This window comes from Gambusia affinis, linkage group LG20, assembly GCF_019740435.1.
Source record: "Gambusia affinis linkage group LG20, SWU_Gaff_1.0, whole genome shotgun sequence".
Classification (NCBI taxonomy): Eukaryota; Metazoa; Chordata; class Actinopteri; order Cyprinodontiformes; family Poeciliidae; genus Gambusia; species Gambusia affinis.
The window spans coordinates 19,310,323-19,325,181 of NC_057887.1; the positions used below are offsets into that span (position 1 = coordinate 19,310,323).

The following is a 14,859-nucleotide window of genomic DNA, read 5'->3' on the forward strand; positions in this document are numbered from 1 at the left end:
AAGTAAATTAAGGCTGCGTATCAGTACTCAGTGCTGGTCAGTAAGCTGGTTGGCGGGTGGTCACATCGAATTTTTTGTGTATGCGACACCACGCTGATAAGGTTGAGAGTCTGCGCCATCTTGTGGATGTAATTTAATCAAATTTCGAAGATGGTCAGATGGATAAGATTGGAAAATTGAAGAACTTGAATGATACATTCATGAGGGAATATATGGACTTTCAGAGAACAAAAAAAATTAGTTGGGTACGGATGAGGCAGTGCTCCCACCTAAGTGGAACTGTAGGAAATATCAAAACTGTTGCTTATAGTGAGAAAAACACAGTACGAGGGAAAAAGAGTACGAGGGATGTGACCATCCAAGACATCTTGAATTTTTCCTGTGCTTATCAGAAATATGAGGCAGGGCGGCCAGTTGACCTGTTTTGATGCATATTATCAGAGATTGGATCCGTTTCAGGTTGGATTAAAAACAAAGCAAGCTTTTGGCAGAGTCGCCTCACATCAGTTAGCTATCTAGAGACTTAAACAAGTTTCAAAAGTGGAGTCTGATCATCTTCCTAACTGGCATGCTTTCAAAGGAGTCAAATCTCTGAAAACGTTTCTTATCAAAGAGGCAATATTTACCCAGTGTGCTCAAGGAGAGAAGGGATTATATTAATGCAAACAAAGCTGTTCAGAATGGTTGTTTCACAGCAGCTCCCAAACCTGCAAAAATATTGATATCCTTCTAGTCATTGAGGTACAAATTTTCCAAAGTATATTTTTGTATACCGTCAGGCACCATCATGGGCATCTGTTCTTTAACAGTCAATCTGAGAACATGTAATTGTTTCAGCATTTATTTACAGAGACAGCTAAGAGCACGTGTAGGTGTAAATAACAGTCCTGGTTAGCATAGAGCTCAAAATACAAAACAAAAAACCTTAAAAAATGCCTAATTTACTGTCATCGAGTGAAGCTGAAGCAATGACACTGTTAACAGACACGTCTGTCATTAAAACAGCGGTGCCTCCCCTGTGTATTCCCCACACTTAAAAGAGCACAGCGATGTTCCTATTAGCAAGGCATCCTGACTGAGCGTTTCAGCAACTTGTAAGATACTGCGCAAAGCTGCCAAACTCTTTATGTGACCTATTTCCATAATTTACATTTTTAAACAAAGCTCCGTGGAGCCTGCCAGGCGGTTTGTGTTGGGAAGAGATCCTCCAGGAGTCATTTCCCCCTCTAAACAGACACTCAGAGATGTGCACTCACTCTTCCCCTGAATAACAAACTAATAAAGAAACTAATGAGGAATATTTCTGCTTGTTTTTTTTTTAAATCACAAAGGAAAAATCTGTTAGCGGTAGGCAATTAACTCTTACACACATTTTCCAAACGGTTTGAAAAAATAAAGCTGAAGTAAGAAGACTTATCATCCTCTTTGGGACATGACGGCATTTGTACAATTAAACAACTTGGATATCATTATGCACTGATAAATCTATTCCAGGTTAATTTTCTCAGATGCAGCTGAACCAGTAATTTAAGCACAGTGCACTCTATTAATAAAACACACATTTATTTTTTCTTAATATCTGCTGTTAAATCCATTAAATCATTTGTTGTTTTAGATGAGTTCAGGTCACCAAAATTATTTCTGTTTGCCAAATGCTAGAGTAAAAAGAGAGATTTTGTTTACTTAATCAAATTCAGAGATTTACATACTTTTGTTCATATTCTGTAGAATTGGTCAAACATTTCGGGTATCCTACTATAAAGTGCTCACATATATTTTCAGGAATTTTTTCCTCCTTACTGCACTGTGGTTACTGGGAACACAGATTTGCAATGACCACTCCACAATATGGACGTTGTTGTCTTTTGGCCATTTTTAACTCATCATATCCTTTTGGTTTTTGTTCATTTCTGACACCCTTTTGTGCTCAAGCTTGAATTCACTCACTGATGTATTAAAATGCTGCTTCAGCAATGGCCTCTTTATTGCTGAATTGGTGCAGTACTTTAATTTAGATAAAGAGACCAACATTTCTAACCATAAATCTTTCTGATATTTTGACCAATTAAAAAAAAATCCATGGTGTCTCAGAGGGACAAAGTACATGTGATATGTCTTCTTAAAATCCATTCATATTTGTACCATGATTGAATATTGTGCATTAACCAATCAGAAGCTTGTCATCATTAACTGTGATTTTCCAAATTGTCTAAAGGCATAGAGATCTTAGTCTATGTAAATATTCTTTTCTTGGAGAAAGTTATGAAGAGATGAAATCTTATTATCTTTGTAATAATACATGTTTTTGTACCTTTGATCCAAACATTGGGTTTGCCTCCTTTTGGCTTAAAAATGACCTATTTCTCAACTTACGAGCCACACATCGGCAAGCTCACCGGCCCCTCCCTCCTACCTCTCCTCCTCAACCCCCTCATCTCACATGTTGCCATGGATACACCCTCTCATTTCTGGAAATGAGAAATAGGAGGCGGAAAGGAGAATGAGTGAGGGGTGCTGGAAGCGAGGACAGAAAAACGACTGGGCAGAGATGATGAGAGGAGAGAGGAGTAAAGATGGAGACAACAAAAAAAGAAGAAAAAAACAACGGATAGGGGCAAAGATGGTAAACAAACACAAGAATACTCTTCTGTGTTTTCCATTATGTGGCGACAAATCCCTGCAGTCAGTTTTATTATCCAGTGTCAAAACATTTACCCATTGCAGACCGGGATGGAATTGAAGTCAAATTTGCCGTGGGAGTTATTTTTAGATATGTTTTGATCCGACGGATTTACCTCCAGCTTGCATTTGTCCTTCTTAAACCAAGAAGGGAGTGAGAAAGTAATTCAATTATTTAAACTCAGTTATGCTACAAACAGTCTCAGAAGGCTGACAATAACACTGACTGTACCCTTAGGCTGCAGCAATATTAACTCGTGCATATACACAGAAATTCACCCACTTGACTCTTGATAAGTTTCTTTACGCCACCCGCTTTTCCAACTTCTCACTGCTCGGGGAACCTGCAACAAAGTGTGTCACTATTTCAAAAAAGATGCTGGTGATGGGAAATATCAGACTCACATGTAAGGCCATTTTTGCCCTAAATGTTAAAATGAAGACCTGTCAGAGGAAGCGTAATGAGCCTCGACTTTTAAAGTAAAACTAGAGCACAGTGATGTGTGTACAACATGTTCATGTGCATATCTACAGCGGCCAGGGTAAGGAATCCAGCTGCTCTGCTGCTGGAGCCTTTAAACTTTGATAAGGCACACTAGGCAGTCATAAGAGAATGGATTTCTCAGTTAAACATTTATCCAGTAACAAACAAGGCTGCTCATGCAGAGGATTATGAATAATTAGTCAAAGATTATGCAAGAACAATAACTAAATAATAACAATTATGTTGGTGCAAGGTTTGTTTTTTCTGTGGAAATGCATTCAAATGTAAAACACACATGGTTACGTATTTGTGTCTTTGTGTTCTTTATTAAGCAGTTTTTTTAATTACTTGTAGCAACAGAATCCCTTAACAGGGCAAAAGTTGTCATGCTCATCAACTTCTCCATAGTTTGTCATGTCAAAAACTTTTTTTTTTTTTCTGTGACAAAAGTCAAGGATGGTAACACAAAGTAGCACATAATTTCAAAGTAGAAAAGTGTGGTGGAGATTTGTATTGATATGTATAATACAAAGCTTATTTTTGTATCACCACCATTTTCTGAAATACTGCAGAAAGTCTAAGGATACATCCCTACCAGCTTTTCTCATCTAGAGAATGAAGCTTGTTTCTTTCAACAAAAGAATGGGCATGATGCCGTCACCGTCATGTGTCAAGAAAAGAATAGTGTGCCAAAAAAGTTACATTTTGCTCTCACTTGTTTGTGGGAAAATGCTTACAAGACTGATTATAGCTTTCTTTCAGAAATAGCTTTCTTCTTTTCAACCTTTTGTAAAGGTCAGATTTTTTTTATTATTGTATTAAAACTGTCTGTCCTGTTTCCAGATTGTCCACAGTTGCCATGCCCCCCTCTGACTGTTTCAGTAACTATTCTTAGTTTAGGTGACCTTCTTTTTACTGAAGGTAACTAGAACTTTATTTAGGCAAAGCAAAGTAAGAGGGACTGTTTACAAATTCATGCACCATTTTCAAATATATAATTCCCTCCCTCTTCACAACTGTCCACTGTTTTGTGTTGTTTTATCATATGCAATCCCAATGAAATGCATTATAATGTGAATACAAAAGGTTCAAGAGAAATGATTACTTTTGCAAGACACTGTTAATGCCTCCCACTCTTGTTCCCTCTTTTGCCCAAAGGTGTGACTCCGCCAGCAGAAAGGTCGGTGCGCTCCTCACCAGGACCGCTCTTGCTAACTCTACTGCCAGAAAAGGATGGACTGAGGTCCCATGCACACGCCTGGACAAGGGAACCACTTTCCTGCCACACTCGCTGCGTGCTCGCTCTGTACCCATCATCCCGTCACTCCAAGCATGTGACCCGGAGGCTGAATCTGCTCGCACGAGTGACCGGAACCAAGCGGGACTCCTAAAGTGGCAACCTGCGCTGCCAAGGGAGCTGGTGAAGCCCACCAGCAATTCTCCCCCTCCGCCTGGGAATGTCTGGCTAGAAACGGACATTTCAGCCCGCTGCATCAACCCCCCTGTTGTCACACGTGCTCTGCTGGAATCTGAGAAGAATCTCGCAAAGGCTTCCTGCTCTGTTGAGTTCACAGAGGAAATCGTGCAAGGTTTCAAGCAGAAAAGCCTCTCCAGCCAGGAGGAAATGTACGGATCTCACAGTGAGAGCCACCGCGGTGGCACAAACACTCTGGAGGCTGAGGTTGAGACTGAGCTGGAGTCTGACGGGAAAGCTGTCCAATATTTAGCTGGAGCTGCGCACACGGGGAGTGGAACCAGTGGTGTGAAGGTGGAGGGCCAAAGAGAAGTCCAGGGACAGTGCCAAGGTCAGACATCTCTCGCAAACAGAAGGGCAAACAGCTTCCTGGCCACCAAAGGACCCAGCTGCAGAGGAACTGGAAACACTTATGCCAAGCCCTCTGCGAGCTGATTGGATTAACTTTGTAAAGCTTCAAAGACACCATTTCTAATAACTGGATACCTTTGCTGGTGGCTCGGGATGGCTAGACTGTGGGACCATCTGTGTGGCCACATGGACCAGTAACAGATGGCGATCAATTCTAACGGGAGATTAACAGAGTGAATTGTTGAGATAAAAAAACAAAACAAAGAAAAACTTGACACAAAAGACATGAAGCCACAAAGAGACAAACAAACACACATTGTGAATAAATGTGACTCTATAAGAAAAACTAAAGCGTGACTCGAGTGGAAGCTTGATTTAAACAGTGTTATGAAGAAAAGTCACTATTTAAAAAGAGCTTCTACTTAGAAACCAAAATAGTGTGTCATCTCTATGTTGTTTCTCTATTGTAAAGAAATGAAATTATATATGTCATATAATATATGTCATATAGGCGTATATATATTTGACATACAATTGTGACAAAATAAAGAATAAGATAACAGTGTTAATAAAGAGTTGTTTTTCATCTATTTTTTTACTCGATAATTTGATCATTTATAGTATTAGACAAATATACCATTGCAGAAAAAAATGTGTTCAATTGATTTTAAATTTGATCACATATAAAGAAAAATACACCGTTGGCACCACTGGTTTTAACATCAAACCAAAGGCTGTTTCCATGCATTTTACTTATAGCTTCTTTCTCTTTGCATTTTAATCATTTGTAATTTACATTTGCCTTGAAAACCAGGAGTTCTAAAAGGCTTTACGCATAAGTTATGGTGTTCACATATGCAATAATATGCAGTTGTTTTACATTTATTCCACTGCTTCTCCACATTGAGAAGAGCCAGTGGAGGTTTTTCCAACACTGTGTCTTCCCTTGCAATAGGATTCTCTCTTTACCCTCAAAATGTTGAATTTAAATATGTTAAACCAAACAATAAGAGAATGTGTATGTGCTGTACTAAAAAAAGTAGCCATATATTTTGAATGACTGTCCAAAAGAAATGTGTTAAATATTACAAGTCTGGATTCTTAGAGAGCAAATTGCCTTAATAACAAAGGTTAATGCAGGAGTTTTGCTGCATTCATCCTACTGATGTAGCTGGCAGAGATGAAAGCATTTATTCAAACTTATCCTTTTGTTTTTGTAGAAGCTGACAGTTTTCACAGCCATAACATAACCTGACATTATTCATATACTTGACATATAAACTGAGAAGGATAATGATCAGAGGCTCCGTAACTGAACTATTGTGCTTACTGTAAGTTTTCACCAATTGAAGAGTTAATTTTGTTCATTTTTGCAATACATAAAGCTTTCAGAATATCTCAAAGCTGCAAAGGGAAAAGAAGTCCTTGTTCCCTGTGCCGAAACCCGGCAAAAGCTAGGAAGTTTGTGGATGGGAATGAAGCATAGCTGCAAACAACCTGGATACAATTCTTTATTCATGCCTCATTGATACCATATTCAATGTATCTCGCGTCCCTCACTTTCAGGTTTGTTGTGACTGCTGGCAAGGTGGGCCTTAGAGGATTTACAAATGGGTGTTACTGTGATTTCTTCATAACTTCTCCGCTGAAGAAAGCTGTCTTGAGTCTGTAAGAAGGTTTTTGTGGAGATTAAAATGAACTTCATTGATCCCTGAGGGGAAATGCAGCCAAGACAGCTGCAAAGCACAGATAAAATTCCCATAAATATAAAATATTTATGTATGTTGAACACAACAATATTGACTGCAGGTTAGAATTTCTAATTTTTCAGGATTTCTTTTTTTTTATATATATATATATTTACCAATTTGAATACTGTATTCACATGTGCTCACACAAAGTAGGTTTGCTAAATCCACTGAGAGAGACATTAATGTGGAATTGACAGTATCACTGTTGCCATTTTTAAAACCATATGCAAGCTATTAAAACAATAATAAGACCTTGAGAGGTTTATTTTGTTTTTGCTTGTGTTTTACTCTCATGTATTGCAGATTAGGCAGAACAGACAACATTATACAAAAAAGGTAAATAAATAAAATCGGTGATGATTTAATTCATTAAAAACTATCGTTGCCAGACAGGTTCAAAGTCAAACTCAAATGTCTTAAGTCACAAAGTAACTTTTATTTACCACATTGTGTGGAAACCTACTTTCAAGTTAACTAGCCCAGACCTACTTAGTATAATCCATACAATACATAGCACCTGTCTGACAGCATGAAGTAGGCTTACAGATGAAACAAGGTAACCCACACCCTGTGAGTAGATCTCATATAAGGAACACCGGATAAATAATACAGTATATTTTTGTAACAGTTTTGGAAAAGTTTTGGAAAAATACATTTTTTATTATTTTGAACTTGACAGTAGTAATTCTCAATATTAATACATTGCATTCATTCATAAAGTCAATATTATTGCCAGTAATAGACATATATGAGGGCATGATAATTATAATAAGCAAATAATGCAAATGTATTTCAGACTGTTTCCTAAAAGCATAAAAAAATCATTTGGGCATTTCAGATCTCAGTAGTTCTTTCTGGTTTTTGACACTGAAATCACCTTGTAATCTGACAAAAAATGTCTTTAAGCACGTTCTTCTTATTAAATAAGTGCATGTCCCTTAAGCAACACTAAACTGATGCTGAATAATTTGTATTAGCAATAAAACATTTGTGAATTTCACACCCAAAAAAGCAACAGGAATATCTATCAACCTTAGAATTTTGACAACTTAAGATCCAACATGGCTGGATCTTAAGCAAATAAATACAAAAAAGCTTTAAATATCAAAGGGACATTTGAAGCTTCTGTACTGTGTTTCAGTGCATCAAATGTGTAAATATCCATTGTTATGAACTTTTTGCACTTGGTTCACCATAAGCACAGCAATTAGCTTAGCAGTTAGGAAGTCTAACAGGTTGGAAACACAGTTAAGCTAGCTGCAAAGTTATTTCCTTGACTGCTGTTTTGACTCAGACTGTCTCAAAACTGAAATCCATGACTCCAAATCCCCTTTGGGCTTTATGGAAATTTACCAGTTGCACCATTGGTTTCACTGAAATATTTACTGTTAAAAAAAAGTTCAGTTTGGTTTTACTAAAGGAAAATGTACATTATATTCAATAAGTAAAACTGTCAACACATTCACTGTTTAAGTGCAGCATTGTAATTAAATTCATAACACTAAAAATGGGGATATTGTAATAGAATCCTGACTGGGAAGTTCCTTCATACTGAGGCACTAATGAGAGGCCATGTGGAGATGACAGGAAAGAATCTGTCTTTGATCACAGCTCACTCTGAATACTGGAAACATTGCTCAAAGCATCATTTGAGAGGATCTCAATCTCACTATTTGCTTACAGAGTTCTCAAAAAAATAAAAAATTAAGAAAAAAGAGACAGACAACGACTGAGGGGAAAGCCCGCCTGAGGAAATCATTCTTTTGTCAATATCAGAGAGACATTTAAGCCTATGCTTAACAAAAACATTAAGTATCTACTCCTGGGTCCATTTGTGGAAAACGTTGGAGGATGCGGACATGTTGAAAGGGCTGCTTTGCACTCAGCTGAGGATAACAATGAGGATTAGGAAAAGGAGAGCATTCTCATTACCTGAAATGAGCCAGGTTTGTCCGAGGTGGGCTGCCTAACTGCTCAATTAATCCTCAGTAGTGTTGACTCTTTTATGTTTTGGAGAAATGTCACACACACACACACACTGCTCCTTTCCAGTCAGTGTAAGAGGAATACTAATGAGGCAGGGTGGCAGGGAGACAGTGAAGTTTCCCTCCAGATGGCATGGTGATATGAGGAGAGCAGGCCTGCATGTGGGCCCGCAGTACCAGAGTGGATAACTGCTAACAGCTCCCTCACATCATGTAATATTTAACAATGTTAGAGGCCATTCCTTCTGTCTGCAGATGAAACATGTTTCATTTTCTTTGTAAGTATCAGTAGCTGATGTTCTGGATAAAACAATTTCTCAGTAAGAGTCTGCAGAAACTTGCCTCTCTAGTAAAGCCTCATCACAAAACCTGAGACCTTGTTTTCACAATGCCTTGAAAAGGTATTCATACCCCTTGTTGTGTCATTTTGTCATGATGCAACTGAAAATGTCAGTGTTTTGGTTGGGTTTTATGTGATAGACTAACACAAAGTAATGCATAATTGTAAAGCGGAAGGAAAGATAGGCCAGGTTTTGAAAAATATTTACCTCTTAAGAAAGTTCAGATCAAGCAGTTACCCATGATGGACGCAAAATGTCACTTTTTGGCAAGCAGATGAAACGTTTTGGTGGAACATTAACAGTACAGTGTACCTTCCCCACTTGAATCATGGTGGTGGCAGCAACATGAAGAAAGGATGTTTTATTGAACAGGGAGATGGAAGTTGGTTGTAGTTTATGGAGAAAATATGGCTGGAAAAGATTGGAGATTGGGTTCAGCTTTCAGCAGGACAATGACTCTAAAAATACAGCAGATCTACATTTAAATGGTTAAATTCACATATTAGAATGACCCAGTAAGCCTCCAGAACAAAACAGAGTCAAAAATTTGTGGTATTGAAAATTAATGGTCATAGATGCTCCACAACCAATCTGAACGATGTTGAATTGTCTTGCATAGAAGAATGGACAATCATTTTTCTGCTTGTAAAATAGTAACTTTAACGCAACTTGGTTCCACAAACTGTTCACCAAACACAATTTTCAGCTATCTATTTATCTTTATTTTTTTTACATTTAAGTCATCTTCCTCTCATTTAAGAAAAAGATATATATATATATATATATATATATATATATATATATATATATATATATATATATATATATGTATACTGGAGTGGTTTCTCTATCCATTGGGAAGAAGCTATTGGACTTTAAAATGTTCTTGTAAATGTAAAATGAGCATTATGAACAATGTTGGGCAAAATATTAAGCAGCTGCAGGAAGAAAGATGATTTATTCATCAGACCTAACTAAGTCAGTTTTAATCAATAAAGTGTGATTTTCTAAAATGTCTTTATTGCCGTTGTGTTAATTCACTCGTGAGCGCTGCAGACCAGCAACCTGCCTGATGGTAATTTTGTTGGTACAGAGGCGTTCACGCCAGCTGATAATCAGTTAATCAAGTGCACTTGATTTGCAACACCTGGTTGCCATTTAGCCTTTTGATTGCTAAATGCTAGGGGGCAAATGGTTGTTTACTCTCAGGTGCTGCATTTTGGCTTACTTACAAGTAACAGCACATTTGTTATTATAATCCACTGAGTATCAACCTCCATGTGAGGGAATACTATCTCTACAAACAAAATTAAGGTGTCTTGTTACCGGTTCATAAGAAATGTTTTACTGGATTTCGAAACTGCTACTTTTCTAGCTCTCTGTTGCTGGTAGCTGTGCAACAGTGCCAGTGATAGTTCATTTGTAAACGGGAATATGAAAAGGAAATTCCAATCAAGAATATAGGGTGTCGGTATTATTTTTTTTATGTAGCGACTCCTACTGTTCAAGATGAGAGCAGCTCTCACGTGATTTGTAAGTCACTGTGTTTTAATTAATTCCTTATGCACATTTCTTTCTTCAACATATTTGCAAAGTTTTATTTCGTAGATTATTCGATCCATGCTTGGTTGGAACAGGAATAATATACAGTGTCTAGCACACAGCGACTTTATCAGCAGAGGAGAATTATTAACAATAGTCCATCTGCTTCTCCTTGCCACGAGGCTGCACAGACATTGTGAACTAGAATCAATGCACAAATATTTACAGCAACACAACAAAGCCCTTGAATTGTTCACAGTGCTTGGAAGAACGGCTTCTCTGGTATAAAACAGCAAATCAGATAGATAAATATATATATATATTCGATAAATTCCTATTCTTATTCCCAAATAAATGTCAAGAAAGCACTCTTTGTTTTTGCTCCCACATACACGATGAAGGAAAGCAAAATGCATGCAGCACACAGTAGGAAATGCATGGTCTTAAGCATCAGACCTCCTTTGTTGATACACAGGGAGGCTCAAGTGTCAGTAAAATCAGCAGGCTTGTTTTTATGAAGCCTTGAAAATGACAGTTTGCACATTTTGAAGCGCGCTCTTGTCATTAAACACACTATTAGGAACCACATCACATATTTTTCTAGCAAAGTTTGATGATGTGCCTGCTTAATGGTCAGACCCAGACATATTGATGAGGGAGAACTAATTGAAACATCCGAAGGGGCGCTGTAAAATGATTTGGTCGGTCAGTGCTACATCCTCAAGGAAGACAGTTTTAGATTTCCTTTTTACAAAGTAGTAAATTATGGGCCGGGTGTTTGAGTCTTTTCGAATCCTGACAATCGTATTGAGTCCCGATCATGTATTAGCTGTGTATTTTATTAACCATGTATGTTTTTTTAAGTAAAAATTAAATAGCAAAACAACTTGATTTATTCTAGATAAAATTTGAAAAACCAAAACATCTCAAAAAATGTCCAAAGCTTCTTGAATGGTACCCTAATATTATCCTATATGTATAGGGACTGCAACATGTATTTTTACCAGAATTTTTATTTAGTAATATTTACAACACCTATACTAGAACGGTCATAAAAACATACTGAGAAACATATTCAAAGAGGCTGTGATTTAAAAAAAAAGAGCACTGCAGAAAACTTAACCAAAACAGAAATAAACATTTTCTTGGATATTTATAGAGATAACATCAGTGTGCCAGCTTTAAAGAGAAAAAAAAAGTATCATCTGTTAAGTGGTGTTCTTGGTCAAATTTTTCAGTTACATTAAGCACAGAGCAAGTGAGAAAAAAAATCAATGCATTTCCTGAGGACATATAAAGATTCCACTGAGGAGGACAGAAATATTGGCAGACCTCATGCACACAAAAAAAAGATTTGATGTGTTAAAATGAATTCATATTACAATAATTACAATAGTATAATTACACACTGATTTATTTTTTGGGGAAAAGTAAAGCTTTTAATTTGAGTACATTTTTGTTCAGTGGGCAGACAAAGATCACATGGGAAGAAAGAACTTTTAACAGAATCACTGAACTCCTGCTGTTGCTACTTTTTAGAAACCCCTAATCGCCCACAGGCCGCCACATTTGTAACTTTAATAAGGTTGAAGCGTATGTTTCTCTTTACACAACATCTCTCCATTCTCCATTCATCAGGCTCTCTTCTCCACAGGTTTTCTATGGGATTTAGGACTGGGCAGTGGTTTTTTTGTGCCAAGACCATTCCTATGTTGATTTTGGGTCATTATCCTCTTCAAAGGCCCAGTGGTAGCCCATTTGCAATTCACTACTAAGGTGTAAAATGATTTTTGTGTTCATTTCATAGCAAAAAGGTGTTGCTCCATTGTGATAAATCTTTGATTGTACCTCCAGATGTGTTCGTCTCTGGTTATTTGCTGTAAGTTAGGACTGTCTTGATTTGTTTTCATCATCAGTCTTGCATTTTCTTTCAGAGCAGGTTGATATTGTATTTATTTCCTCATCTGTGGAATATTCCCTACGTTAAAGGATGTGAAACAAAATCATAACTCTGTGCCAAATATCAGTAAAATGTTCTTTTCATGAAATTCTCCACGTTTTCATTCAAAACAACCACCTTTAAATTTTTTATTTGTTTTTGGATCACTGCACATTTCTTTAAAATACTACAAGTATGCTAAGTGATCATTAGAATCCTTCGGACATTTTTATGGAAAGTTGTTCCAAAAACTTTGAGTTATTTTTGTCATGGAGCTCTGGTGTAGAAGGTTATTTTTCAGAGGTTATCGTCCTGTAGGCATTTTGTAGATTTATTTTGTCTTTCTGGAAAGTCTATATGCCAGGGTTCTACAACTCAAGGCCTTGAATGTCACTGTTCAACATTTGTTTCAACACACCTGAATCAAAAAGCTGAATTGCCTCGCTGGCATCTCAGCAAGTTTTGCAGAGGTCTGTCTATCAAGCCTTCATTCGATTCTGGTGTGTTAGAGGTGGGATGTGTCTGAAAGTGGTGTAACTGAGAGTCTTGAGGACTGAAGTTGCAGACCTCTGCTATAAGTACTTATCTGTAGAGGTTTTTGTAGTTTTCTGCGAATACTGTTTTAACCTCACTGTGATGACTGTCATTTCAGACTACAAGCTAAGGTAAACCTTAACCTAAGAAGGCTTTGCTACTTCATCCTTTTGTTTCATGCTTTGTGGTTGCTAACTATTTTAATTTTCAAAATGTCAGGCAGCTGCTTAGACGAGCCAGTGATTGCTGATTGTTTGGATGAGGTCTGAGGATTCAGGATTAACAAAGGTTTGAAATTTGCATCACCTGGCCTTTCCTGACTAATTAACACCTGACACATTGGTAAATGTTATCCCAGATAGCTTCTAAGTATTTTTAAGTGGTCATATTTCCACAGGTTTTATTTTTTTATAACAATGTAGGATTCCAATCAAATACAACAGATGCATGCCATTCCAGTAGGTAGCAATTTTGTCAACATCAACATTCACAAGAACATCCTTTATTTGATCCCATTGTAGGCATAAAAATAAATTTTGTTCATAAGACAAGACGCACTGCTAAGTTCACATAAACAAAATGAGATGACGTGAGGTGAATAATATTTTTGGGGAAAAGGTAAAATCTACTTTTTGTAGAAATAAAGTTTTTATGAACACTGCAAAAGCATAAAATCTTACCAAGTATTTTTTTTTCTAGTTTTTGTTGTCAATATACTTTAAATAAAACAAATTAACATACAAGTAACTTTTCAATAAGACACAACAGCTCATTCTAAATAAATAATTTGTTGATATTGATTTTTAAGAAGTATTAGTTCCACTGGGAAAATAATGTCACTTGTAACAAGACTTGGTTCAAGTAAAATGATATACTAGTACTTTGGGTTCGTATGACAATAAATTATGATTGATTATCTTAAATGTGAAAAAACAAAAATGAAGTTGAAGAATGAGACTAGAGACAATTTAGGCAAGTTTCAGAAGCCTGTTGAATATGCTAATTGCTGCAATTATTAACAAGCTAACTACTAGCGAAACAGCTACTGAGGATACATTTCTTCATACCAGGCCTGGTGGCATGGGCACAGAATCAGGCTGGAAGCTGTTTTTACCTTAGAATGACCAAGTTTCTGTTATTCCTGTATCAATTTGATACAGTAGGGGCTTCCGCACTTTCTATATCTGTGTGCTTTGTCACTGTTTTCAGCAGTTAAAACAGTTTAATTCATTGTTAACACGTTGTTAAACACAACATGAGAGTTACAACGCTCGCTGGGTTTACACCTGTACGGCAGCGACCTGCTCCTGCTGTGCAGAGCTGCTCAGGTGTGTGTTAGAATCATGCAGCAAACAAGCAAAAGGCAAAGAACTTGGCACAATTTTTTTCCCCCCAAACTAACCAACTGAGTTGAGTAATGCTGTTTGAGTCATGTTATGTTCGCTACAAGATAACTAACTAATCTCATCACAGCACCTTAAGCTTATTAACTAGTAGTTTGTAGACTACTGATGTTGTTGTCTACGTTCAGCTACATAGATTCATTTTGCCCCCCCAAAATAAGCCAATGAACATCCCCCCACCCCCAGTTAAACTCGTCTGGAGCCGGGGCTCCTTCATAGGATAGTGCTGACACTATCTTAAAATCTACCTTGTCCCTTTTAAAGCATAGTCCAGTGTTTCCCAATTCCAGTCCTCGGGGCCCCCTGCTCTGCATGTTTTAGATGTGCCTCTATACCAGAACAGCTGATTCAAATGATTGCATGACATCTTCTGCAG

At 37.2% G+C, this 14,859-nt stretch overlaps 1 protein-coding gene and 1 long non-coding RNA gene across 2 annotated transcripts in view; both read left to right on the forward strand.

Annotated features, from left to right (window-relative positions):
• Positions 1 to 5,673, forward strand: part of nrg3b (neuregulin 3b) — a 236,102-nt gene extending 230,429 nt beyond the window's left edge. The window contains exon 9 of the mRNA XM_044102288.1: positions 4,322 to 5,673. Within this exon, the coding sequence (XP_043958223.1) occupies positions 4,322 to 5,072 (751 nt within the window). The 3' untranslated portion in view covers positions 5,073 to 5,673. The remainder of the gene's footprint in view (positions 1 to 4,321) is intronic.
• A 7,344-nt stretch (positions 5,674 to 13,017) lies between these two features.
• Positions 13,018 to 14,859, forward strand: part of LOC122823070 — a 31,149-nt gene continuing 29,307 nt past the window's right edge. Inside the window, exons 1-2 of the long non-coding RNA XR_006369276.1 lie at positions 13,018 to 13,211; positions 13,300 to 13,368. This is a non-coding gene — a long non-coding RNA (uncharacterized LOC122823070). The remainder of the gene's footprint in view (positions 13,212 to 13,299; positions 13,369 to 14,859) is intronic.